At 48.5% G+C, this 27,855-nt stretch overlaps 1 protein-coding gene across 2 annotated transcripts; it reads right to left on the minus strand.

The window, feature by feature from the left end:
- Window positions 1-1,153: 1,153 nt before the first annotated feature.
- On the minus strand, window positions 1,154-26,124 carry LOC129714831 (RNA-binding protein 4B-like). 2 transcript variants are annotated; one of them, XM_055664673.1, is made up of 4 exons: window positions 25,867-26,124; window positions 19,864-20,170; window positions 6,350-7,053; window positions 1,359-1,469 (listed from the first exon to the last, which is right to left on the minus strand). In XM_055664673.1, the coding sequence occupies exons 1-3, from the start codon at window positions 25,969-25,971 to the stop codon at window positions 6,356-6,358; spliced, it is 1,110 nt and encodes a 369-aa protein (XP_055520648.1). In that variant the 5' UTR covers window positions 25,972-26,124; the 3' UTR covers window positions 1,359-1,469; window positions 6,350-6,355. The 2 variants fall into 2 exon arrangements, with proteins under 2 accessions (XP_055520649.1, XP_055520648.1); XM_055664674.1 differs by lacking the exon at window positions 6,350-7,053 and having other exon boundaries at window positions 1,154-1,469; window positions 25,867-26,094.
- Window positions 26,125-27,855: the final 1,731 nt, after the last annotated feature.

Here is a 27,855-nt window from a genome sequence, read left to right on the forward strand (position 1 = left end):
GTATGCACTTAACTTACCAAACTAACTAATTATCAGGAAAGATAGGAATAAAAATTTGCTTTGAAAAGATAAATCCACCCAATGGAAAATAAAAACTGACAATTCCTCCCATTGAGCACTGAAAGTCGGGGGGAGGAGGATAGATCAGCTGACATCTAGAGCAGCGGATGCAATAGATAAGGTTGGAGGAGGCACAGGTGAACCTCTGTCTCACCTGGAACGACTGCTTGGGTCCTTGAAAGGCGTCAAAGGAGGAGGTAAAGCGACAGGTGTAGCATCTCTTGCGGTTGCAAGGGAAAGTGCCCGGGGAAGAGGTGGAGCGGGAGGGAAGGGAAGATTTGACAAGGGAGTTACGGAAGGAGCGGTCTTTGCGGAAGGCAGACAGCGGGGGAGATGGGAAGATGTGGCGTTTGGTGGGGTCACGTTGGAGGTGGCGAAACTGACGGAGGACTATTTGTTGTATGTGCGGCTAGTGGGGTGAAAGGTGAGGACCAGGGGGACTCTGCCCTTGTTGCGAAAGCACTGAAAGTCTTTGGACCTTGCACATTTGCTATCTGTCAAGTGTGATTTCCCTGCCTGATTTGGTTGAGCAGTCCTGTTTTTATTTCAGATTTCTATAATCTGTCATATTTTTCTTTTAACAAATTTAAGGCTTAATTGTAATCTCAGGAATAACCCAGTGAATTGCCCTATTGTGTCAGTGATGACCACCCACACTAAAAATGAGTAGAAACAAAATTGCACTGTCCTCTCCTCTCATTTTCCAAGCTGGAGTCCATCTTGCATATCTGACCAACCATTCTTCATGAAGCAAAGTCACACACACACTCAAGGTTACAGCCTAATGATGAGTAGGAACCACAGCAAATTAGTCTGAAATCTGTTCAAATTGTACCAGTTCAACTAGTACATGTTGCTGGAAAGGTACAGCAAGCGGCAGAATTAACTATACCAGACTTTGTCCTCGTCTCTACTTCGAAAAATCTAATAGTAGGCAGCACGCCGCGACAGGTTGATCGCAAACCCCTGCATAGATGGTAAGCCCCAACGTACATACCATCAGGTGAGACTGTGCATTAATACATCTGACAAAGATACTACTGAATACCTTCACCGGTCAGTTTTAAAGATTAACTCGGACGCAACACGCTCAGGCTGAATACTGATTTGTTTATTGTAAATCGCATTACAGAAAATCCAAATGCTTCAGAATTAAATGTTTCACAATTACGCGTTATTTTCGCTGAACGCAATAAGAAACCCAGAGAAAAATTAAAACCAAAAAGATTTTTAAAAATAACGCTCACAATTTGGTGAGTAGTTGAGTCAGCAGCTAATTAACACCAATATTTTAAGAGTTAGTGTCGCACTAACATGTGTCCACACTAAAACCAACAAGCAAAAGATATGACCCGAGTTTCTGCACGTACCAAGGGGACCCGCGGCTCTCGTCACGATGCAAAGCAAACCTGCGAAAGAAGGGACAGTGCAGATTGATTAAAAACAAGCCTTTGAATTGTCCGCCACACAGGTGCATACCACTGAGAATGTTACTAAGAACAGGACTCTATAATAGACAATAGGTGCAGGAGTAGGCCATTCGGCCCTTCGAGCCAGCACCGCCATTTAATGTGATCATGGCTGATCATCCCCAATCAGTATCCCGTTCCTGCCTTCTCCCCATATCCCCTATCTTTAAGAGCCCTATCTAGCACATGAAAGTATCCAGAGAAATGGACTCCACCGCCCTCTGAGGCAGAGAATTCCAGACTCACTGCTCTGTGAGGAAAAGTGTTTCCTCGTCTTTGTTCTTAATGTCCAAACCTTTAATAATCTTATATGGTTCAATAAGATCTCCTCTCATCCCTCTAAACTCCAGAGTATACAAGCACAGCTTGCCATTCTCTCACCATATGACAGTCCCGCCACCCCGGGAATTAACCTTGTAAACCTATGCTGCACTCCCTCAATGCAAGAATGTCCTTTCTCAAATTAGGGGACCAAAACTGCACACAATACTCCAGGTGCGGTCTCACTAGGGCCCTATACACTGCAGAAGGACCTTGTTGTTCCCATATTCAACTCCTCTTGTTATTAAGGCCAACATGCCATTTGCTTTCTTCACTGCCTGGTGTACCTGCATGCGTACTTTAATTGACTGATGAACAAGGACCCTCAGATCCCGTTGTACTTCCCCTTTTCCCAACTTGACACCATTTAGAAAGTATTCTGCCTTCCTGTTTTTGCTACCAAAGTGGATAACCTCACATTCATCCACATCAAACTGCATCTGCCATGGCATCTGCCCATTCCCCCAACCTGTCCACGCAACTTTTCAATTTGCTTTCTCAAGGCGGGATAAAAGTTACTGTAGTGACTGTAGCTAGATGAAAGCAAGTTTAGATGTCACTTTGGGAACTGAGTTTAGTGTTTTTAAGTTTTTAGATACAGAGCGGACCCGAGCCGACCAATGATTCCCGCACATTAACTCAATCCCACACACACGAGGGATAACATACACTTATACCAAGTATACAACTCAAGCCAATTAACCTACTAACTTGTAGATCTTTGGAGCGTGGGAGGAAACCGAAGATCCCGGAGAAAACCAACGGTCACAGTGAGAACACAAACTCCGTTCTCATGGCATCCTCCTCATTTCGCACTGCCACCCAGCTTTGCGTCATCTGTGTCATCTCTTCACCTCTGCCTATCCTTAGCCCCACGTCCCCCTCCCTTTTCATCTGTGCATTAATTGCCTCATATTGTGTTTTGAATTGAATTCTGTCTTTACTTTGTGTACAAGTCATGTCTCTACTATTTATTTCATTCCCCTTACATGTTTTTCCTCTACCTGCTAAATTTTTGTAAGGTGTCCTTGAGACTCTTGAAAGGCACTCTGCAAATTTGCTAATGTTACTTTGAATTCCTTCATCTAAATCATTGATATATATTGTAAATAGCTGCGGTCCCAGCACCGAGCCTTGAGGTACCCCACTAGTGCCTGCCATTCTGAAAGGGACCCGTTAATCCCTACTCTTTGTTTCCTGTCTGCCAACCAATATTCTATCCATGTCAGCACTCTATCCCAAATACCATGTGCCCTAATTTTGCCCACCTATCCCCAATGTGGGACCTTATCAAATGCTTTTCAACAATCCTGATCTCGACCTGCCAACAAGTCTAGCCTTGTGGTACCCAAGCAGCGACTGCAATTGGGACACAACCACATCTTGATTTACGTTAGCAACTTTCAATCAGTTGCCGTACACAAGGCCAGGAAGCAGGCAGAATACCTGCTATCCAAGACTCAAGACCTGCGTAGCACATCAACGACCACCCCTCTCAGTGTCTGGAAAAGGGGCATCCCTTGCTATTAAGAGCAACACGCCTCACTATTTGGATCTTTGACTTAACGGTTCAGTAAATAACAAAAAAAGGTTATTGACAACAAATATACTTTTTTTCCCCAAAACTTAACCGAGGCTAGTGGGTACATTGTCATATGTCTGCACAACGAAATACAATATTGAATCTCCAAATTTGGTTATTAAAAACTGAATACAAGTACACTAGATAACCTAAGGGAAAAAAATGCAGCCACTCTAGCAGGATTTATCTAGCAAATAAAAATGACTTTACGACGAAGGTAGAGGCTCGATCGGTGTAGATTTAGCAGATTTTTGGAGCTACCAGTTGCACTTCAAATTTTTTTGCACTACTGAAGTGACGCTACTTCTGCACACTCAAATTTGGAGTAACTGTAACATCATCTATGGATTTGTGAAATTAAAGTCCACTTAGTCAGCAGAGAGGGCACCGGAAACCTCACAGTACTGTATGGAAAAAAGTGAACACTTATTATGTTACCTCGTGCAAGAGGCCTCTGGGATACATTTCTTGTCCAAGCCCACAGACTCTTAGCCAAACAATTAGCCACTGAATACAAAGAATGGAAGTACTGACAATATGCTGAATGGATTGAACAGTAGCAACATCTGTCAGATACACCTTCCAGGGCTTATTCTTTGATGCCATCACCACCTTTGTACTAGGTAACAAACTGGGACGTGTGTATCCCATGCAGCTCAATGAATGCGAATTGACTATTGATTTCCTGATCAGCTTCTCATACAAGTCGAAACGTATATGTCCATACAAAATGTGACTACAGCATGCATCCAACTGCCTCTCTATAATGAATAAAACTTAATAGGAAACGCTAGATTGAAATGGTGGGACAAAGGTGTCACCTTTCTCAGAAGGGTATTTACATTATGACTATAGGATCGACCACAAAAAAATTCACACAAATTACAAATTCCATTTCAAATTTCCAGAAAACTGTGTTTGTGGCTTGATCTTTATTAACCCTGGTCCTAATGATTGTGATGCACTCAAATTGTTGACATTTAGTGATTCTTTTGCTTCATTGAGGTGCTGTTATCTGCCCTTGTGTTTCACGGCAAGAAACTGCCTGGGTAAACTGTTGGCATATACTTCATTACCTTACCCAACCTGCACCAAAGGTTTCCTTTGCTTCTCTCTTTAATATTCTCACTACTGACCCAACTAGTTTATTGCAGCATGGAAATGGAGAGATATGGGAAGTGTCAGATTCCATGTTGCGAGTTAAAGTCATCCCAAGGAAAATCAGGCATGATAATTGAGCTTGGAACATCTCTGCTAGTGATGGAAGAAAAATAATTAAACAATACACCCAATCATATTCCCGAACCATTAGAATGTGAGTTTCAGTTGAGATAAAGATATAATATATTAATTGGTTTTCTTCACAGGAGTCAAACGGTTCTGCAAATTGCACCGATCTAGATTAGTGACACAGAGCACTGTTTAATTAATGCTCAATGGGCTTTGCAGAAGACGCGCTAAATGCTCTGCTCCTATTCTCAGACCCTAACTTCAGTTTGGCCTCCCCGCTACTGCTTCTCTTGTGCACTCTCCAACTTTTATTCGGTTTATATCAGGCTAGATCCTCTCCTCCTGTCAATCCCTTCTCTCCCACAGTTCAGTTCTAAAACAGACCTCACCGCATCAGTCTACCACTACCACATTTTTGTCACATACTCTTACATGTTCTAAACTAATAGCATCCCACACAATGAGGCAACGTGCTTAAATTTTTCTTGTCAAGAAAAAAAAAATAAAACTTGGTGAATGGATTTGGGACGGGGCAAAAAAATAAAAATAAAGCTCACTGTGGCTGTATGAATTACTTGCCTTCCAGAATGTATTTGGCATCAAATATCTGTTAATGCATGTAGCACTTACCAGTGCCAAGTATAACCAATCAGATCTGCACATTTAAATGCAGAATCACAGGCCAGCAGTGGGAAGACAATTATATGGCAATCCATATTACTGCAAATTAAGGCCCAGCAACATTTCTGTGGGCATATGGGAACTGAAGGCACGGTTCTTGGTAGGAAAAAAAAGTGAGGATTCCACACCAGGCCAGCCAAAACCATAACCGTGCAGATTGACAACAATCCATGCACAATGATGGCAGCCTTTGCATGGGTCATAATATGCAAACCTAGAGTTTGTTGCCTATAATTTAAAAATAAATTAGATAGGCATATGGATGAGAAGGGAATGGAGAGTTATGGTATGAGTGCAGACAGGTGGGACTAAGGGAAAAAAAAGTTGTTCGGCATGGACTTGTAGGGCCGAGATGGCCTGTTTCCGTGCTGTAATTGTTATATGGTTATAGAGTCCGTGACTGTGACAACCGATGCTTTGTAATTCACGTTCATAGAGTACCAAGGGAGGCTGACGTTCCAGAGCTTTATAAAACATAGGAACCAAATTAGGCCATTCACCTTATCCCGTCTACGCCACCATTCAATCATGGCGAACCTCTTTCCCTCTCAATCCCATTCACCTTTTTTCTCGCCGTAACCTTTTGACACTAACTAATCAAGAACCTATCAATCTCCACTTTAAAATTCATTAAAAGACTTGGCCTCCACAGCCATCATTGGCAATGAATTCCAAGATTCACCCGCGAGAAGCTAAGAAATTCCATCCAATCTTTCAAAAGATATGTCCTTTTATTTTAAGGCTGTGCTCGCTGGTCCCAGAATCTCTCACTAGTGGAAACATCCTTACTGAATCCACTATATCCAGGCCTTTCATTATTCGGTAGTTTTCGATACCATCCCCTCTCATCTGCTGAACTCTAGCAATTACAGGCTCAGAGCCACCAAACGCTCATCATACATAAACGCACTCATCCCCAGCATCATTCTCGTAAAACTCCTCTGGACCCTCCCCAACACCAGCCAATGACAATACAAACGCATGACCAATGTTAAACAATCCTCACCTTAAGTTAGTATGTGGGGTACTGAGCACGAGGGTACTGGGCGGCGGCAGCAGCAGAGTACTGCGCGGCAGAGTACTGAGCGGCAGAGTATTGAGCAGCAGAATACTGTGCGGCAGTGTACTGTGCTGCTGAGTACGGAGCTGCAGAGTACTGAGCAGCAGCGTACGCATCCCTCGCGGCAGTATTTGTATGGTCATACTCAGATGGAGAAAGCCCACCGCGCTCGAACCCATATCCACTGCCCACAGCAGACATGGACGCTTGCCGTCGTATAGGGCTCCTGTCGCGACCGTAATAGGCAGAGGGAGTCGACAATGGCCGCCGCTCGTATAGGTTTACCGCACCGGGGATACGATCTCGCAGGGAAGTGCCAATTGCCGTATATTGTGCTGCTTGTCCATAAGGATCTCCGACTGCTCCATATGATCCTGCCCGATACTTCTCGTAGTAGTCGGCGGCCCCGTATCGCTCATCGTATAGAGGGCGGTCTCCATACCCAGCTATGGGGCGCGCGGTCATCGAAAAAGGATCTAGGTAATCGCGTGAGAAGTTGCCATCAAAACTGCTTTCGAGACCGCCTTGATCTTTGGGACACTCTTTAGACCAGTGGCCTTCTTTACCACACCGGAAACAGCCGTTTTTTTCGCCCATCCCAGGTTGCATCCGCAGCCGACTCTTGGACAGTTCAACTTGCAGCCGTTTGCCTTTAAAAGGAGATGCAATACAATATCAGTATGAAGAACATTAACCAGATGCACTGGCTGACACATCAGCATCAATAAGGATCTTTGCTTTGCTTGTCAAACAATACAATGACATCACATCTTAACTAACACAGGACATAATCACTGTATATCTGAACCAGGCCTGGAAGTGCAAAGCTCATTTCTTGAGCAGTGATGACTTGGCTTTTTTTTTTAAGCCACAGCTTATCCACAAGATTACTGGCTTTCGTGATAGCTCCGAGCTGTGGAGTGCAAAACTCATAATTAAAGTGTGGAAAACATACACTTGCTCATTGGGAAATAAAAAGTTGGAATATTTGATCCAAATACAATGACGTTCAGTTGTCAATGAACAATGAGTGCCGAGTTAACTTTTTGCAAAACAGTCATGCACAAATAAAAAGTAACCCAATGCTTGTTCCAAAGGATACAGAATATGAAATCAATGTCAGTAATGCAATTATAGTTAGTTGGATTTAATGTAGCTCACAGGTTTTTTTGTTAACCACAATAAAGTTTGTTACCAAGTAAGGAAACTTTCTGCCCAAGTTGTTTACATAATTATTGTGGATTAGAAGGTAACCCAATAGAATATTGTTGGCAGTTTTAATAAATTTCACAGCATTTTGGCTATTTAATACAAATTAGAGGTAGCAGTGGCAGTTTGTGGAGCTGCCGCCTCCTAATGCTACAAATGCACATTGAATCCAGACTTCAAATGCTGTTGGTGGGGGAAGATGCATTCTCCTTGTGTCTGCCTGGGTTTTCTCCGATTTCTCTGGCTTCCACCCACATCCCCAAGAATGGTTGGTAGGTAGATCGGCTACAGTAAATTACCCATAGAGAGTAGGTGAGCAATAGGAAAAATAGTCATTAATCTAGGATTACTGTAACTGGGTGGTTGCCATGGACTCAGTGGGCCAAAGGTCTCATTTCTCAGCTACATGACTTCATAACCTCAATGTCTGGAAACAGTTGTGGAGTTGTTCACTTACTTCGTCAGCCAATTGCACCAAGAAACACATTACTTCACATGATGACAATACAGACAGGGGAGAATTGAAGGTGCACACATGGATTTTTTCTTTGTAGAAACAGTCATTCAGCAACTCAGGATAGGAAGAAACTGCAGATATTAGTTTAAACCGAAGAACGACAAAATATTCTGGAGTAACTCAGCGGGCCAGGCAGCATCTCTGGAAAGAAGGAATGGGTGACGAAACATCACCCATTCCTTCTATCCAGAGATGCTGCCTGTCCTGCTGAGTTTCTCCACCATTTCATGTCTAAATCAGGGTATATCAGAGTAAAGCTGCTGGACTAATATCCAAAGGCCTGGACTATCAGGTAGTCAGAACCAAATGTGCATAACTATTTGGTAAGAAGAGGTGTAATGGAAATTGGAAGCGATTTTTTATTTTTTTTTTGTAAACAGTGGTGGGGGCCTGGAATGCACTGCCAGAGGTGGTGGATGCAGATCCAATAGGGCAGATGAAATGTTTTCAGATAGGCACATGGAAGGGCAGGGAATAGAGGGATTATGGATCCCATGCTGGCAGATGAGACCTGGTCCGTGTGCTATACTGTTCTTCAGACAGTGAATGGTTTAAGGTGGTTGTAAAGAGATGCAAGTTAGGTCTTTAATCTCTGGAGCGCAGAAGGTTAAGGGGGGACTTGATAGAGGTCTTTAAAATGATGAGAGGGATAGACAGAGTTGATGTGGACAAGCTTTTCCCTTTGAGAATAGGGAAGATTCAAACAAGAGGACATGACTTCAGAATTAAGGGACAGAAGTTTAGGGGTAACATGAGGGGGAACTTCTTTACTCAGAGAGTGGTAGCAGTGTGGAATGAGCTTCCAGTGGAAGTGGTGGAGGCAGGTTCGTTGGTATCATTTAAAAATAAATTGGATAGGCATATGGATGAGAAGGGAATGGAGGGTTATGGTATGAGTGCAGGCAGGTGGGACTAAGGGAAAAAAAGTTGTTCGGCACGGACTTGTAGGGCCGAGATGGCCTGTTTACGTGCTGTAATTGTTATATGGTTATATGAACTGTTCCAGCAATATCCAGGTGCAGATCTGACCCTATTGCAGTCATCCATGAAACATAGAAACCAGCTTTTCAATTTTTTTTTAATATAGCATATCCATTTAGAGACGAAAGCATCAGCAAACAGAATTCTGGCCTCTGTTGTTCCAAATAGGAGAAACATCCAAAAATAATTTGAACACTGAGTATGCATGGTGGATGCAATTGGAAGGGTTACATTAGGAGAGAATATATCAGGCCATTTCCCTCACCCAACATCAACGTCTAGCTTCAGAATGTTCTCTGTTCTACTGCCAATCCACTAAGTTTACCTACTGCATGGCCACCTCATAATGTCCATCAGAGGGTTAATCCGCCGAAAACCCCCCAGATATCCCCAGACCAATTAATTCCCTGCCGTCAACAACCTTTATTTTCCAAATCTCAAAAATACATCACAAAGTAATCTAAAAAATCAAGAGAGTCCAAAGATCCACCATCATCCACATTCAGTCATGAATTGAGGACAATGAAACGGTTAACAGGGAGGTGGCTCCAGGCATATCCCTAACCCGAGATAAACACAAAATGATGGAGTAACTCAGCAGGACAGGCAGCATCTCTGTCTGAAGGTGACGTTTCAGGTCAAGACCCTTCTTCAGAGTAGTGGGCAGGACAGAGATAGAATGTAGTCGGCGACATTATGACTGGTTGGAGAACTGGTAAGCTGGAGGGGATGGAGAGCAAGAGCTGTTTGAAGTTAGAGAATTCAATGTTCATACCGCAGGGGTGTAAGCTACTCTTGCAAAATATGAGGTGCTGCTCCTCCAATTTGCATTGGGCCTCACTCTGACAATGAAGGAGGCCCAGGACAGAAAGGTAAGATTGGGATATCGAGGATCCTGTAGCTTCGCTCTTGCTCCCCCTCCCCCCCACACTCGTAACAAGGAGAGTCCCTCTTGTCCTCAACTTCCATCCATTCAGCCGTCGCATACAGCATATAATCCTCCAACTCTAACAGGATCCAACTACTGGCCACATCCCCCCATCTTCACCCATTTCTGCTTTCCAGAGACTGTTCCCTCCACAACTTTCTCGTCAATTCATCCCTTCCCACCCCAACCACCAGGTACTTTAACCATATAACCATATAACAATTACAGCACGGAAACAGGCCATCTCGACCCTTCTACTCCCGTGCCGAACACATAATCTCCCCTAGTCCCATATACCTGCGCTCAGACCATAACCCTCCATTCCCTTCCCATCCATATAACTATCCAATTTATTTTTAAATGATAAAAACGAACCTGCCTCCCACCACCTTCACTGGAAGCTCATTCCACACAGCTACCACTCTCTGAGTAAAGAAGTTCCCCCTCATGTTACCCCTAAACTTCAGTCCCTTAATTCTCAAGTCATGTCCCCTTGTTTGAATCTTCCCTACTCTCAGTGGGAAAAGCTTTTCCACGTCAACTCTGTCTATCCCTCTCATCATTTTAAAAACCTCTATCAAGTCCCCCCTTAACCTTCTGCGCTCCAAAGAATAAAGCCCTAACTTGTTCAACCTTTCTCTGTAACTTAGTTGCTGAAACCCAGGCAACATTCTAGTAAATCTCCTCTGTACTCTCTCTATTTTGTTGACATCCTTCTTATAATTAGGCGACCAAAATTGTACACCATACCCCAGAATTGGCCTCACCAATGCCTTGGACAATTTTAACATTACATCCCAACTTCTATACTCAATGCTCTGATTTATAAAGGCCAGCACACCAAAAGCTTTCTTTACCACCCTATCTACATGAGATTCCACTTTCAGGGAACTGTGCACAGTTATTCCCAGATCCCTCTGTTCACCTACATTCTTCAATTCCCTACCATTTACCATGTACGTCCTATTTTGATTTGTCCTGCCAAGATGTAGCACCTCACACTTATCAGCATTAAACTCCATCTGCCATCTTTCAGCCCACTCTTCCAACTGGCATAAATCTCTCTGTAGACTTTGAAACTCTACTTCATTACCCGCAACCCCACCTATCTTAGTATCATCTGCATACTTACTAATCCAATTTACCACACCATCATCCAGATCATTGATGTACATGACAAACAACAGTGGACCCAACACAGATCCCTGTGGCACCCCACTCGTCACTGGCCTCCAACCTGACAAACAACCATCCACCATTACTCTCTGGCATCTCCCATTCAGCCACTGTTGAATCCATCTTGCTACTCCACCATTAATACCCAACCATTGAACCTTCTTAACCAACCTTCCATGAGGAACCTTGTCAAAGGCCTTACTGAAGTCCATATATACAATATCCACTGCTTTACCCTCATCAATTTCCCGAGTAACATCTTCAAAAAATTCAAGAAGATTAGTTAAACATGACCTTCCAGGCACACATCCATGTTGACTGTTCCTAATCAGACCCTGTTTATCCAGATGCTTATATATATTATCTCTAAGTATTCTTTCCATTAATTTGCCCACCACTGACGTCAAACTAACAGGTCTATAATTGCTAGGTTTACTCTTAGACCCCTTTTTAAACAATGGAACAACATGCGCAGTACGCCAATCCTCCGGCACTATTCCCGTTTCTAATGACATTTGAAATATTTCTGCCATAGCCCCTGCTATTTCTACACTAACTTCCCTCAATGTCCTAGGGAATATCCTGTCCGGACCTGGAGACTTATCCACTTTTATATTTCTCAAAAGTGTCAGTACTTCCTCTTCTTTGATCCTCATAGTTTCCATAGCTACTCTACTTGTTTCCCGTAACTCACATCTCCTTGGTGAATACCGAAGAAAAGAAACTGTTCAATATCTCCCCCATCTCTTTTGGCTCTGCAGATAGTTGTCCACTCTGACTCTCTAATGGACCAATTTTATCCCTCGTTATCCTTTTGCTATTAATATAGCGGTAGAAACCCTTCGGATTTACTTTTACCTTACTTGCCAAAGCAACCTCATATCTTCTTTTAGCTTTTCTAATTTCTTTCTTAAGATTCTTTTTACATTCTTTATACTCCTCAAGCACTTCATTTACTCCATGCTGCCTATAATTATTGTAGATCTCCCTCTTTTTCCGAACCAAGTGTCCAATTTTCCTTGAAAACCATGGCTCTTTACAATTTTTACGATTTCCTTTCAACCGAATAGGGACATATAGATTCTGTACTCTTAAAATTTCACCTTTAAATGTACTCCATTTCTCTTCCACATCTTTCCCATAAAACAAACTGTCCCAATGTACTCCTTTTAAATGCTTTCGCATCTCCTCAAAGTTAGCCTTTCTCCAATCAAAAATCTCAACCCTAGGTCCATTGTCAGAGTGAGTCCCAGCGCAAATTGGAGGAACAGCACCTCATATTTTGTGATAAATGGATATCGGTGTGTGCATGCATGTCAACAGATCTTTTAAGAACTGTAGGGCAGGGTAAATAATGGTGGTTAAAAGGGCGCACCAGATGCTTTCCTTTATTTAGCCATGCTATGAAATGCAGTGGCAGGAAGCTTTGGTTTGAAATATGTACATCATTATTATACCACAGCTGAAAGAGTGCTGGGCACAACATATTGAGATACAATTGTTTCAAGACTGTACAATGCAAATTTAAAAGATTAGAAAACCTTGAAAATGGCAGATACTGGAATTTTAAATGTAAACAGTGGTAAAAACAGTCAGTTGGCCAGGCAGCAACTGGGGACCAAAACTGCTTTTTTCTTTTCTGAGACCATCAGAGTTTCTGACTGGCTTTCCAAAATGAAAGCGTATCTCTTTTCAGAAATGACCTATTGAGATTTACAAAGACTTTGTTTGCGCTGGATATTTTAGCTAAAAGAATGGTAAAGAGTCTGAAGAAGGGTCTTGACCCGAAACATCACCCATTCCATCTCTCTGGAGAGACTACCTGCCATGCTGATTTACTCCAGCATTTTGTGTCTATCTATGAATGGTATGTAGGATGTGTTTTTTTTTATTGTTGAGACAGAGCAGAGTGAGCAGATATTGATTTTGGATACATAAAGTTGTGTGGAATCTGGACAAAGGAAAGTAAAGTAGAAACCATTACTCAAAATCCATTTTGGGACACCGATTTAAAATCAGAAGAAATTGACAAGAGAAAAAAATATCTTCACCCAGACGTTAGTATGAGCTGGAGCTCATTGGCCACAAAAGAAACAGGGTACATTTAATTAGTAGGTAGACAAAAAATGCTGGAGGAACTCAGCGGGTGCAGCAGCATCTATGGAGCGAAGGAAATAGGCAATGTTTCGGGCTGAAGAAGGGTTTCTGCCCGAAACTTTGCCTATTTCCTTCGCTCCAGAGATGCTGCTGCACCCACTGAGTTTCTCCAGCATTTTTGTCTACCTTCGATTTTCCAGCATCTGCAGTTCCTACTTAAACATTTAATTAGTACGTGGGTGTGCATTTTGTACACATTTGCAGAGTTTAAGCTGTTGGAAGATGGGGAAAAAGCTGCGGAGCAATTTTGTTTCTTGGTGCTGCCTAACAGGCAGAGTTCTTCCGACAGTTTATTTTTTGATGGACCCAGGCAAAATTACCGCAGGAATCCAGAGGACTCTTCTCATCCATTTTTTCTTGGTGATAACATGGTCATCTTGGATTTCAATCCCAAATTCTTCTCAGTACTGACAATATTTGTGAGACATCTTTCCTAGCTCTTATGGCTAACTTTAAGGAAAAGAGCACAAATGCAACAACAAAAAAACCCAACCGGACACAACAATGCACATGTGTCTCACTCTTCATGCATTTTGCAAAAGGGTCCCACAACTGATGCCAATTCTTCAATGATCGCAATCTGATTTCAAGAAGCCGTAACCATTGTTCTGATGGCCATATATCTGGTGTGGAACGAGCGATATAAATGCCACAAAAATTAGTATGGGTTAGGCATCAACTAGAGAAATGCCTGTCAATTTCCATATCTGTGCATTGAAGTATCCTTTCTAAAGGGCCAGGTCAAACCCATTCATTTGGAATAATTGGTGGGCAGACATTTTATTCCTGCCCAAATTCACAATATTACTTACTCACATGTGCTCTTTGGCATTCATAATGACTTGAAATGGGAAGTGCAGCACTCCTTCGCAGCACCATTTCCTATTCTGACAAACAAAAGCAAATTCCAATCGCACTTGGGTACATGATGACATTTTTTCATTCAGTAAACTAGAATGAAGCAGACATGGCTGAATCTCGCACTCTAGTGACACAAGAGACCCCCATTCTTCTGGATCTTAGTTATTTCATTACGATGAAACTATTACATTTGCCACAGGCATCTTAAGGAGGCAGAACCTCTCCCAAGTGTCCATGGGCATGACCAGAACATAATTACAACCAGTTACCTAAACTTTACAAAATGTATTTTTCAAGTGTTCATATACATGATCCGTTAACAGAAAAAAATGATAAAGAAGACACATCATAGGGAAGGTTAATGGAAATAATTCAATACGGACGCTGAATATTATTCAAGGATTACGCCCCGCGGACGCTGTGCAAGTCAGATGTTACCTTAATTGGAAACACTGCGTTACTGTGCACATGTAAATATTCTATCCGACACGGTGATCATGTGGGCGCCAATGGGCTTAAAGAATCTACCAACAGTTTATCTCTTCTTTTTCTTCTTCGTTGTTTTTAGTCTGTTGTTAAATGTATATTTTAGTGTATTTTTAGTTCTGTATTATGTGGCGGGTTGGAATAACTTTTTGTTATCTCTTTCCTCGACGGAGACATTGTGGAGCTGACAGCCTCTTGCTGGGGATCAACCTCGGCAGCTCCAACCATTTTTAAAAATTATACTTTTATTCAAAAAAAAAATATATATATATACAAATTAGCAAAATCAAAGACTGCCTATGTTGACAGTTTTACAAACAAACGATCATCAAATTAATATACGCCTACTTTATCAACAAAACACTCAACTCACCGTGGCAACCAGCGTTCACGGAAGGCTTCCAAAGTCCATGTGGACACTGCGTGTTACCTCTCCAAGGACACGCAGGCATGGGTGTAGGCCCAAACATGGTGTAGGCAGTCAACCCTGGTTCGGCCGTCGACTACCCGCTGCCTGGCCATCTTGGCCAGGCCCAGGAGCAGAAGACAGGGAGACCCCCCCCCCCCCTCTCCCCCTCTGTACCGGGGTCCCAAATATCAGGAGTGTGGGATTAAAACTTGAGGAACAGCCCCTTCAGATTGTCGAACAGGGGTTGCAACGCCTCACACTGCATGTACAAATGGAACATGGTCTCTTCCTCGCCGCAGAAGTGACAGGTAGCTAGCCAGTCCGTGAACTGGCTCAAGTATCTGTTACCCCAGGTCGCAGGTGTAAAGAGGGAGGACTCCCTTATAGAGAGACCTCCACTACTCCCGCCGTCAGGTGGTAACACAGACCGCCGGGGCATATCCGGACCGAAGAAAAGAGCAAGGAAGTGCAGAGTATACAGGAGCAGCCTGTACAGTACGCGCCTCTCCGCGTCACAGGCGCCTCTTGGCATCTCAGAAAGGCCCGGGATCCGGGCCGTAGGTCCTATGAGCAATTCCGATGCAGCGGGGACAAGCTCGGCCGGAATCGCTCCATTCACACGCCTCACCTTGACACCCACCGTAACAGGGTCAGGACCGTCCACCCTCGCAACCACAACACCTCCCTCACCCTGTGGAGCAGCTCCCTGGCTGAAGGTGACCAGATTCCTGGCTTTAAGTATATCTCGCTAAACCCTCCTAGCGTGTCGACTGATGCCCGCTACTGAGAGCTGTGTGCCCTCCTGAAGGCAGCGACCCTGGCGGAAAAAGTAAATCGCCAGCGCGTGCCATCTATGTGGACACACGGAATACATATACCTCTGCAGGGTTGTGAGGTGGAGAGCCACAACCTGGGTACGGACGCAAACCAGTGCCTGACTGCTCTCCTCCAACGGGAGACTCAGAACCCCTGCAGAGACTCAATGATTCTTCCCTCCCTAGAAGAAGTTCATCAACCTCCTCTGGATCATGGTGACAAATAAAGAGGGTGGGACCAGAGTGGCCAGCGGTACCACAACATAGAGGTCACCAGCTGGTTTATTACCAATGGTCTCCGCCGGTAAGAGAGCACACCAAGAAGGACTGACCAAGGCCCTAGCCGGGCAACGACTTTCGCCTCTAGCTCCTACCAGTTCGCTGGCCAAGCCCCCTCAGTGAGCCACAGGTAGACCCCCAGGTAGAGGAGGTGCTTGGTGCTCAACGTATAAGATGTCATCTCCTCCGGCAGGGAGTCCATCTCCCACTGACCCACCAGGAGACCAGAACACTTCCCCCAGTTGATCCTGGCGGAGAATGCAGCTGAGTAAACCTGCTGGCACTCGCGCATCCTCCGCAGGTCAACAGGGTCGGTGAACATCAAAAGGACAGCATCGGTGTAGGTCGAAAGAACCACCTCCACCCCCAGCCCAGGTAGAGACAGGCCTGTCAACCACCTACGTAGAAGGCACAGGAATGGCTCTACACAGACGGAATACAGCTGGCCGGACATGGGACATCCCTGACTTACCCCCCTCCTAAAGTGAATGGGTGCCAACAAAGAACCGTTGACCTCAACAAGGCACACCGCAGCAGCGTACTCTGGCCACGAAGTGCGGTCCAAATCCGAACGCCTGTAGAGTCTCAAGAAGGTAGTCATGATCCACCTTTCTCCTGGTCAAGGGAGAGAAAGGCGACTGATTGTCCAGCCCCCTGTATACATCCAGGATGTATATTGTCCTGGATGGACCGGCCCGGGACTGTGTAGGACTGGTCAGGGTGGATCACTTATAATAATAATCTTATTTATATAGCACATTTTTAGTCAACTTGCATTGACCCCAAAGTGCTTCACATAATTACATTACATTTACACACAGGCAAAGGTGGGTGAAGTGTCTTGCCCCAAGGACACAACGACAGTATGCACTCCAAGCGGGATTCGAACCGGCTACCTTCCGGTCGCCAGCCGAACACTTAGCCCATTGCGCCATCTGTCGTCCCACACGGCCAGCACGGAGCCCAGGTGGTTCGCCATTGCCTATTCAAAGATTTTGGAATCTGTGCTGAGGAGAGGGACCGGGCGCCAGTTCTTCAAAAGGCGGAGATCGCCCTTCTTCGGTAGCAGGGCAACGACTGCCCTGCGCCACGAAAAGGGCATCTCCCCGGTCGCCAGGCTCTCCTCCGGGACCTTCATATAGTCATCCCCGAGGACATCCCAGAAGGCTCTAAGAAAATCCACCGTCAGCCCATCCAGTCCTGGGGACTTGCCCCCCCCCCCCCCCCCCCCCCCCCCCCCCCCCCCCCCCCCCCCCCCCCCCCCCCCCCCCCCCCCCCCCCCCCCCCCCCCCCCCCCCCACCCCCCCCCCCCCCCCCCCCTGATGCAGGGTAGCAGTCAGCTCCTCCAGAGTTAAGGGATCAACGAGGCGTTCAGCAACGTCTTTGCACACTAAGGGTAAGCCCTCCTACAGGACCCCCTGCGCATCCCCACTAGATGTACCCACGGAGAACACAGTCCTGTAGTAAGACCGAACCGAGGCACAAATGCTCTCTGGATCTGTGACAGAGGAGCCATCATTTGCAAGCAACTCAACGAGCTGCCTGCGGGCTCCTCGCCACTACTCCAGAGAGAAGAAAAAGGGGGAGGCGTGGTCCAGATCATGCAATATCTGGACTTGCGACCTCACATATCGCCCCGGGACCTCCTAAGCTGCAAGTCCCTCAGTGCTCCCTTCTTACCAATACACAAGAATGCCAATACGCAGACCATGCCCGTGTGCACGCTGGGATAAAGTCCACTCGGACCAGGCAGTGGTCCGAACACGGCATCGGACGCATGGAGGCCGCCGAGACACAAGTCACATTGCCCTTGGAAACGTACAAGTGGTCAATACGTGAACAACCACCCTCACACCTGTACAAGAAGGCACTAGAGTCAGGATGGAAATTCTGCCATGCCTCGACAAGCTCAAAAGAGTCCAACAGCTCTCTTAGTCTTGACTGCTGCCGGGTCACAGTGAACGCCAGAGCAATCTCTCACCTCGAGGGAGCTCCAACCGTGGGAGGTGCGGACTTAACACCGTGGAGCTCGCGGTCCCTGGTTAGGGATCGACTTCACCCGACTACAGGTGGTTTGTTTGCCCCGACCGCGGGAGAAAAGGAGGAAAGAAGTTAAGACTTTATTGCCTTCCATCACACTGGGGAATATGGTGGATGTTTATGTTAATTTTCATGTAGTTGTGGGTCTTGTTGCTTGTTTTTGGTATGACAAAACTAAAATCTTTGTATGTTACAAAACATACTTGGCTAGTAAATTAATTACGATTACAACTGTGTCAATGCAAGTTTATACAAGTCACCGATTACACACAATTATGCAAGTCGGAGAGTGCCTGTATTTAACTTGCCAATGAAATGGCAGAAGAATGTAACCAGCAAACATGCATATATCCAACCACGCAGCTGGGAGAGTACAAAGAGTATCTGGGCTAGATGCAAAGATTTCACTGACACAATTACTTCCATCTCAGCTGCATGAATACAACACATAACAATATCCCCTTAAGATGTTTAATAATGTTAAATTATGCTATTGGGTCGTTGATGTGGAAAGTTGTACAATTTTCTCAATTCAAGGACAGCCCATAAATTGGATATATAGATATATATCAGGTGCCCAATGGACTAAAGGAAAAATAATAACACTCTAACTTGCAGCAGTTGCTGAGTAGGTATAACCCAGCAAGATAGTGGGGAAACTAAGCCAACTATTTGGCCAAATCACTGGATGTTTTCAAGAGTTTTAGATTTCACTCTCAGGACTAAACAAATCAAGTGATATGGGGAAAAAGCAGGAACAGGGTAGTGATTTGGATGATCAGCCATGATCATATTGAATGGCTGATCAAGAGCCAATGGCCACCCTCACCATATTGAAATAATACACTGTGCGGCTCCTAAGGGGCGTGCCATTATATTGCCGACTCGGCACAGAGCCGTCCGGAGGCGGCCCACCCGGAGGGTATAAAACCAGGGTATTTTTCTTGGATTCGTTTCCCCTGAATAATTAAAGTAAAGTGCTTCTCAAACTTCAGACTACTTGCCTAATTTTGAGACCCACGCACTACAACACTATACATATTTTCTATGAGATACAATGTAGATTTACTATGTAGATTTATCGGCTCGGCAGCGCTAAATTGTTGTGACATTTTATGATCTGTGCCACTTTTAAATGACTAGAAGTAGCCTGTTTCCCACTGGACATCCTGACAAAGATACTTTTTGACTTGGATGTTATTGAAACAAGGTAATGCAATCTTAGATGCTACTGAGACAAGTTCCAGAGACTTAGTAACTTCAAAATATTCCAACAGTCTGTAGATCAGATTTAAATTTATGTTCACCATGAAAGTATTCCCACTTGATGAGCACCTAATGCAGAAATTGAAAGCCCTCATACATCAATAAAAAATAGTATGTTGCTCAATGCAGAAGCAAAGAGACTGAGCATTATTCAACACTTTAGATCACTGCAGTCCTTCAAGGGGACACTGCAGAGCTCAAAAGAACATGCCACAGATATTATGCATTGTATTTGGACAGAATTAAGCCAGCAGTGAAGAGTACATGCATATGCACCAAATTGGTACATCACCATAAAACAAAGCATTTTGAATAAGCCACTTCCAGGAATTTCACCTTTGAATTCTGTGCCATCGAGTCCCCTGATGGCTTCCATGGCATCCTCACTCCTCTCCAAATGCACAAAGGCGTAGTCCTTAACGATATCGCACTCCAGGACCGTCCCATACTCCTCAAATTTGGCCTGCAGCTCCTGGCTGGTGCAACCACTGCCTAAGTTACCCACGTGAAGTTTGGTGGACGACTTGGACCCACCCTTGCTGGCCTCGACATTGATGCAGACGCCATGCAGCTTATAGTGATGCAGATTCTCAATTGCCTCCTTTGCTGCCTCCCTGTCCTTCATGTGCACAAAGCCATAATTCTGTTGAAGGACAAGGACATAGAGGTTACAAATCAAATTAAATCAATTCCTCCTATACACAAGCAATAGCACGTGCATTTGCACTTTACATTCACATGCTGGGAAACAACATAATGGAGATTAGTGCTGAAGGAGAGATAGAGACTCAAACAAATAAGGCTGTTTGCGAACGTATATGAAAGCGATTCTGCTCATGGAGATCGGTCCTGAAGTGTATGGCAAACTCGTGAATGTCCTTTTGCCCATAAAGGCAAAAGACGTGCCATTCAATGACATTATGAAGGAGCATTTCAACCCAAAGCCTCTGGAAATTGCAGAAAATTATAAATTTGGCACTAGAAACGAAAGCTGAATGAGGCAATCAATGAGTACATTGTTGCTTTGAACAACTTAACTGTGCACTGTAACTTTGGAACCTTTCTCTGACGCGCATTGCACGCCAGATTTGTTTGTGGTCTAGTGAATGAACGAATTCAGTCCAAACTCACGAACACTCCAGATTTTACATAGAAAATAGGTGCAGGAGTAGGCCATTCGGCCCTTCGAGCCTGTACCGCCATTCAATATGATCATGGCTGATCATTCAACTCAGTATCCCGTACCTGCCTTCTCTCCATACCCCCTGATCCCTTTAGCCACAAGGGCCACATCTAACTCCCTCTTAAATATAGCCAATGAACTGGCCTCAACTACCTTCTGTGAGAATTTCACAGATTCACCACTCAACTGTTTCTCAACTGTGAGAAAAAGTGTTTCCTCGTCCCCATTATAAATGGCTGACTCCTTATTCTTAAACTATGGAGATGCTAACTTCATTTTGTTGTCTCTGGACTGTACACTGGACAATGACAATAAAGTTTGAATCTGAATCTGAAAAGACTTCCCCCTTATCCTTAAACTGTGACCCCTTGTTCTGAACTTCCCCAACATCGGGAACAATCTTCCTGCATCCAGCCTGTCCAACCCCTTAAGAATTTTGTAAGTTTCTATAAGATCCCCCCTCAATCTTCTAAATTCTAGCGAGTACAAACCGAGTCTATCCAGTCTTTCTTCATATGAAAGTCCTGACATCCCAGGAATCAGTCTGGTGAACCGTCTCTGTACTCCCTCTATGGCAACAATGTATTTCCTCAGATTAGGAGACCAAAACTGTACGCAATACTCCAGGTGTGGTCTCACCAAGACCCTGTACAACTGCAGTGGAACCTCCCTGCTCCTATACTCATAGAAACATAGAAATTAGGTGCAGGAGTAGAGGCCATTCGGCCCTTCGAGCCTGCACCGCCATTCACTATGATCATGGCTGATCATCCAACTCAGTATCCTGTACATGCCTTCTCTCCATACCCCCTGATCCCTTTAGCCACAAGGGCCACATCTAACTCCCTCTTAAATATAGCCAATGAACTGGCCTCAACTACCCTCTGTCCTCAACTCCTTTTACTCAAATCCTTTTGCTATGAATGTTAAAATACCATTCGCTTCCTTCACTGCCTGCTGCACCTGCATGCCTACTTTCAATGACTGGTGTACCATGACACCCAGGTCTCGTTGCATCTCCCCTTTTCCCAGTCGGCCACCATTTAGATAATAGTCTGCTTTCCCGTTTTTGCCACCAAAATGGATAACCTCACATTTATCCACATTATACAGCATCTGCCAAACATTTGCCCACTCACCCAGCCTATCCAAGTCACCTTGCAGTCTCCTAGCATCCTCCTCACAGCTAACACTGCCCCCCAGCTTAGTGTCATCCACAAACTTTGAGATATTGCCTTCAATTCCCTCATCAAGATCATTAATATATATAATAAATAGCTGGGGTCCCAGCACTGAGCCTTGCGGTACCCCACTAGTCACTGCCTGCCATTGTGAAAAGGACCCGTAAGTTTACACTGCAAGTTTAGCAATTCAATATTAATTTCTTAGTGTCAGTTAATGTCAATTAGTGTGTGCGTACATATGTGCATGTTGGTCATTCACTGCTGTGAATGGTGTTCGGCGCCACCTGTCCACTCCCTCCCTCCCTCCACACAACAGCCACCGTGCCCGTGCCCGTGCCCGTGCCCCCACAGCCACCGAGTCCGTGCCCGTGTCCGTGCCCGTGTCCGTGCCCGTGTCCGGGTCCGTGCCCGTGCCCGTGTCCGTGCCCGTGTCCGTGCCCGTGCCCGTGCACGTGCCCGTGTCCGTGTCCGTGTCCGTGTCCCCACAGCCATGTCCGTGTCCGTGTCCGTGCCCGTGCCCGTGCCCGTGTCCGTGCCCGTGTCCGTGTCCGTGTCCCCACAGCCATGTCCGTGTCCGTGTCCCAGCCGTGTGCCCGTGCCCGTGTCCCTGCCCGTCTCCGTGTCCCCACAGCCATGTCCGTGTCCGTGTCCGTGCCCGTGTCCGTGCCCGTGCCCGTGTCCGTGCCCGTGTCCGTGTCCGTGTCCGTGTCCGTGTCCGGGTCCCCCACAGCCATGTCCATGTCCGTGCCCGTGCCCCGTGTCCGTGTCCGTGTCCGTTGTCCGTGTCCCCACAGCCGTGTCCCGTGTCCGTGTCCGTGTCCCCACAGCCGTGCCCGTGTCCGTGTCCGTGTCCGTGTCCGTGCCCGTGCCCGTCGTCCGTGTCCGTGTCCCCCACAGCCGTGCCCGTGTGTCCGTGTCCGTGTCCCGTGTCCGTGTCCGTGCCCGTGTCCGTGTCCCCACAGCCATGTCCGTGTCCGTGCCCGTGTCCGTGTCCGTGCCCGGGTCCGTGCCCGTGCCCGTGTCCGTGCCCGTGCCCCGTGTGCCCGTGTCCCCGTGCCCGTGTCCGTGTCCGTGTCCCGTGTCCCCACAGCCATGTCCGTGTCCGTGCCCGTGTCCGTGTCCGTGCCCGTGCCCGTGTCCCCACAGCCACCGTGTCCGTGTCCGTGCCCGTGTCCGTGCCCCACACCGTGCCCGTGTGCCCGTGTCCGTGTCCGTGCCCGTGCCCGTGTCCCCACAACCACCGTGCCCGTGCCCGTGCCCGTGTCCCCACAGCCACCGTGTCCGTGTCCCCACAGCCACCGTGTCCGTGCCCGTGCCCCCACCGTGTCCGTGTCCGTGCCCGTGCCCGTGTCCCGTGCCCGTGTCCCCACAGCCACCGTGCCCGTGCCCGTGCCCGTGCCCGTGCCCCCACAGCCAGCCCCGTGTCCGTGCCCGTGTCCGTGCCCGTGTCCGTGCCCGTGCCCGTGTCCCCACAACCACCGTGCCGTGTCCGTGCCCGTGTCCGTGCCCGTGTCCCCACAGCCCGTGCCCGTGTCCGTGCCCGTGTCCGTGCCCGTGCCCGTGTCCCACACAACCACCGTGCCCGTGTCCCGTGCCCGTGTCCGTGCCCGTGTCCCCACAACCACCGTGCCCGTGTCCGTGTCCGTGCCCGTGTGTCCCCCACAGCCCGTGCCCGTGTCCGTGTCCCCACAGCCATGTCCGTGCCCGTGTCCGTGTCCGTGTCCGTGTCCGTGCCAGTGCAGTCCGTGCCCGTGTCCGTGTGTCGTGTCCGTGTCACCGTGCCGTGTCCGTGTCCGTGCCCGTGTCCCCACAACCACCGTGTCCGTGTCCGTGCCCGTGTCCGTGTCCGTGTCCGTGCCCGTGCCCGTGCCCCACAACCACCGTGTCCGTGCCCGTGTCCGTGTCCGTGTGTCCGTGTCCGTGTCCGTGCCCGTGTGTCCGTGCCCGTGTCCGTGTCCGTGTCCGTGTCCGTGTCCCGTGTCCGCCCGTGTCCCAGTCCGTGTCCGTGTCCGTGTCCGTGTCCGTGCCCCCACCGTGTCCGTGCCCGTGCCCGTGTCCGTGTCCGTCCGTGCCCGTGTCCCCCACAGCCCCGTGCCCGTGCCCGTGCCCATGTCCCCACAGCCCGTGCCCGTGCCCGTGTCCGTGTCCGTGTCCCCACAGCCATGTCCGTGCCCGTGCCCGTGTCCGTGTCCGTGTCCGTGTCCGTGCCCGTGTCCCGTGTCCCCACAGCCATGTCCGTGCCCGTGTCCGTGTCCGGGCCCGTGTCCGTGCCCGTGTCCGTGTCCGTGCCCGTGTCCGTGTCCGTGTCCCACAGCCAGTCCGTGTCCGTGTCCGTGTCCGTGCCGTGTCCGTGCCCGTGTCCGTGCCCGTGCCCGTGTCCGTGCCGTGCCCGTGTCCGTGCCCGTGTCCGTGTCCGTGTCCGTGTCCCCAAACCACCGTGTCCGTGCCCGTGTCCGTGCCCGTGTCCGTGCCCGTGCCCGTGCCCGTGCCCGTGTCCGGGCCGTCGTGCCCGTGCCCCACGTCCCGTGTCCGTGTCCGTGTCCGGGCCCCCTCAGCCGTGTCCGTGCCCGTGCCCGTGTCCGTGCCCGTGCCCGTGCCCGTGTCCGTGCCCGTGCCCGTGCCCGTGCCCGTGTCCGTGCCCGTGTCCCCACAGCCGTGTCCGTGTCCGTGCCCGTGTCCGTGTCCCGTGCCCCACAGCCGTGTCCCGTGTCCGTGTCCGTGTCCGTGCCCGTGCCCGTGTCCCCACAGCCGTGTCCGTGTCCGTGTCCGTGCCCGTGCCCGTGCCCGTGTCCGTGTCCGTGCCCGTGTCCCGTGGTCCCCACAGCCGTGTCCGTGTCCGTGCCCGTGCCCGTGTCCGTGCCCGTGCCCGTGCCCGTGTCCGTGCCCGTGTCCCCACAGCCGTGTCCGTGTCCGTGTCCGTGCCCGTGTCCCCACAGCCATGTCCGTGTCCGTGTCCGTGTCCCCACAGCCATGTCCGTGCCCGTGTCCGTGCCCGTGCCCGTGTCCGTGTCCGTGTCCGTGTCCCCACAACAGCCATGCCCGTGCCCGTGCCCGTGTCCGTGCCCGTGTCCGTGCCCGTGTCCGTGCCCGTGTCCGTGTCCGTGCCCGTGCCGTGTGTCCGTGCCCGTGTCCCCACAGCCGTGTCCGTGTCCGTGTCTAGCCGTGTCCGTGTCCGTGTCCGTGCCCGTGTCCGTGTCCCGTGCCCGTGCCCGTGTCCGTGTCCCCACAGCCCGTGTCCGTGCCCGTGTCCGTGCCCGTGCCCCGTGTCCCCACAATGTCTTGGTGCCGTGTCCGTGCCCGTGTCCGTGTCCCCACAGCCGTGCCCGTGCCCGTGTCCGTGCCCGTGCCCGTGCCCGTGTCCGTGCCAGTGTCGTGTCCGTGTCCGTGTCCGTGCCCGTGTCCGTGCCCGTGTCCGTGCCCGTGTCCGTGCCGTGTCCGTGCCCGTGTCCGTGTCCGTGTCCGTGTCCGTGTCCGTGCCCGAGTCCCCGGGCCCCCACAGCCGTGCCCGTGTCCCGTGTCCGTGTCCGTGTCCGTGCCCGTGTCCCGTGTCCGTGCCCGTGCCCGTGTCCGTGCCCATGTCCCCACAGCCCGTGTCCGTGCCCGTGCCCGTGCCCGTGTCCGTGCCCGTGCCCGTGTCCCCACAGCCGTGTCCGTGTCCGTGCCCGTGCCCGTGCCCGTGCCCGTGTCCGTGTCCGTGTCCGTGTCCGTGTCCGTGTCCGTGTCCCCGTGTCCGTGTCCGTGTCCGTGCCCGTGTCCGTGCCCGTGTCCGTGTCCCGTGTCCGTGTCCGTGTCGTGCCCGTGTCCGTGCCCGTGTCCGTGTCCGTGCCCGTGTCCGTGCCCGTGTCCGTGTCCGTGCCCGTGCCCGTGCCCGTGCCCGTGTCCGTGTCCGTGTCCGTGTCCGTGTCCGTGCCCGGGCCCCCACAGCCGTGCCCGTGTCCGTGTCCGTGTCCGTGTCCGGGCCCGTGTCCCCACCTTGATCAGGTCGCACTCGCTGACCGGCCCGTACTTCTCGAACAGGGATCGGATCTCGTCGACGGTTGTGGGCCGCGACAAGTTGCCCACGAATATCTTCACCATCTTCCTACTTCTTTTCGGAGCGTTTCGCAGCCGGAATAACGGATGAAGCAGGAGATGAGAGGTGAGGAGAGGAGGGAGGGGGTTAGAAAACACTGAGCGATAAACAACGGGTTTAAAAACAACAAAAACAAACGGCTCCGGCTCCGACTCCGACTCCGCCAACGACGGCAAAGAAAATGGCGCCGCTCGTCTCCCCGCTTCTCTCGTGACGTCGCGCGCGCTCCTCGCACCCGCGCCTCTGATTGGACGACGGGTACGTCAATAATCTCACCGACAGCGCTGATTGGGTGATACTCGGTGAAGGTGTGCTCTGATTGGACTAAAGGCGTGTCAATCATGACTCCGACTGTACTGATTGGGTGATGCTCGGTGAAGGTGTGCTCTGATTGGACTAAAGGCATGTCAATCATGACTCCGCCTGTACTGATTGGGTGATAATGGGTGGTGGTGCGATGGGATTGGACGAGCATCCCGTCAATCATCTCTCCGACTGTGCTGATTGGATGATACTCGGTGCAGGTTCGCTGTGATTGGACGAAGGGCATGTCATTCATCACCCCGACGGTGCTGATTGGGTGATACTCAGCGGACGTGTGCTCTCATTCGACGCTGCGCTGTCAATCATCGTAATAGACCCGCCCCCTTCTTGCTCGTGCGGGAGCCAATCAACAGCGGGCCCAAAGGGGGCGGGAGATCAGTATGGGTTAAAAAAAAATTCTTGCAACAGCCACATGTTAACATAGAAACATAGAAAATAGGTGCAGGAGTAGGCCATTCGGCCCTTCGAGCCTGCACCGCCATTCAATATGATCATGGCTGATCATCCAACTCAGTATCCCGTACCTGCCTTCTCTCCAGACCCTCTGATCCCTTTGGCCACAAGGGCCCCACATCTAACTCCCTCTTAAATATAGCCAATGAACTGGCCTCAACTACCCTCTGTGGCAGAGAGTTCCAGAGATTCACCACTCTCTGTGTGAAAAAAAAAGTTCTTCTCATCTCAGTTTTAAAGGATTTCCCCCTTATCCTTAAGCTGTGACCCCCCTGTCCTGGACTTCCCTAACATCGGGAACAATCTTCCTGCATCTAGCCTGTCCAACCCCTGAAGAATTTTGTAAGTTTCTATAAGATCCCCTCTCAATCTTCTAAATTCTAGAGAGTATAAACCAAGTCTATCCAGTCTTTCTTCATAAGACAGTCCTGACATCCCAGGAATCAGTCTGGTGAACCGTCTCTGCACTCCCTCTATGGCAATAATGTCCTTTGGTTAAAACTGTCTATTGTGCAGGAAGGAACTGCAGATCAAAGATGCAATCACAGATCTTTGCTGCAGATGCTGGTTTAAACAGAGGATAGGCACAAAATGCTGGAGTAACTCAGCTGTCTGGAGAGAAGGAATGGGTTGCGTTTCGGGTCGAGACCCTTCTTCAGACCAAAGATACTATAGGAGCTTCTGTAGTATCTTAGCTTGGTTCTTGGTTTCTTGGTCCTCCAAAATATTCCAAATGTAATTTAAACTGGAGGTGGTGAAGGGAGGGCTTAAGCCAGAAAGGGTTATTGGGAAGAAAGAGCTACTTTAAATTTAGTTGCATATGGTTGGGTAACTATAGTAGGGTGGAGATTACAACGTCATTTCGCTCAGACCGAAAGGTCTGAATGACAATAAAGGAATCAACTTCAAATTCAAATCAAATTCCATGCTTTAATTGTCCGGGGGAAGAACAAATTGCTGTACACATCTGTCTTTGTAGCTGGGATCACGAATTGGATCGAATGCCCTTTTGTCCAGACACTTTTGTCCAGTTAGATCCCAGATAAATGGTCTCCCATATGATGTTGAAGTTGAATTTCTTCCCACAAAAAAATCCTGAATCTCTGGAATTT

This window comes from Leucoraja erinacea, chromosome 42, assembly GCF_028641065.1.
Source record: "Leucoraja erinacea ecotype New England chromosome 42, Leri_hhj_1, whole genome shotgun sequence".
Lineage (NCBI taxonomy): Eukaryota > Metazoa > Chordata > Chondrichthyes > Rajiformes > Rajidae > Leucoraja > Leucoraja erinaceus.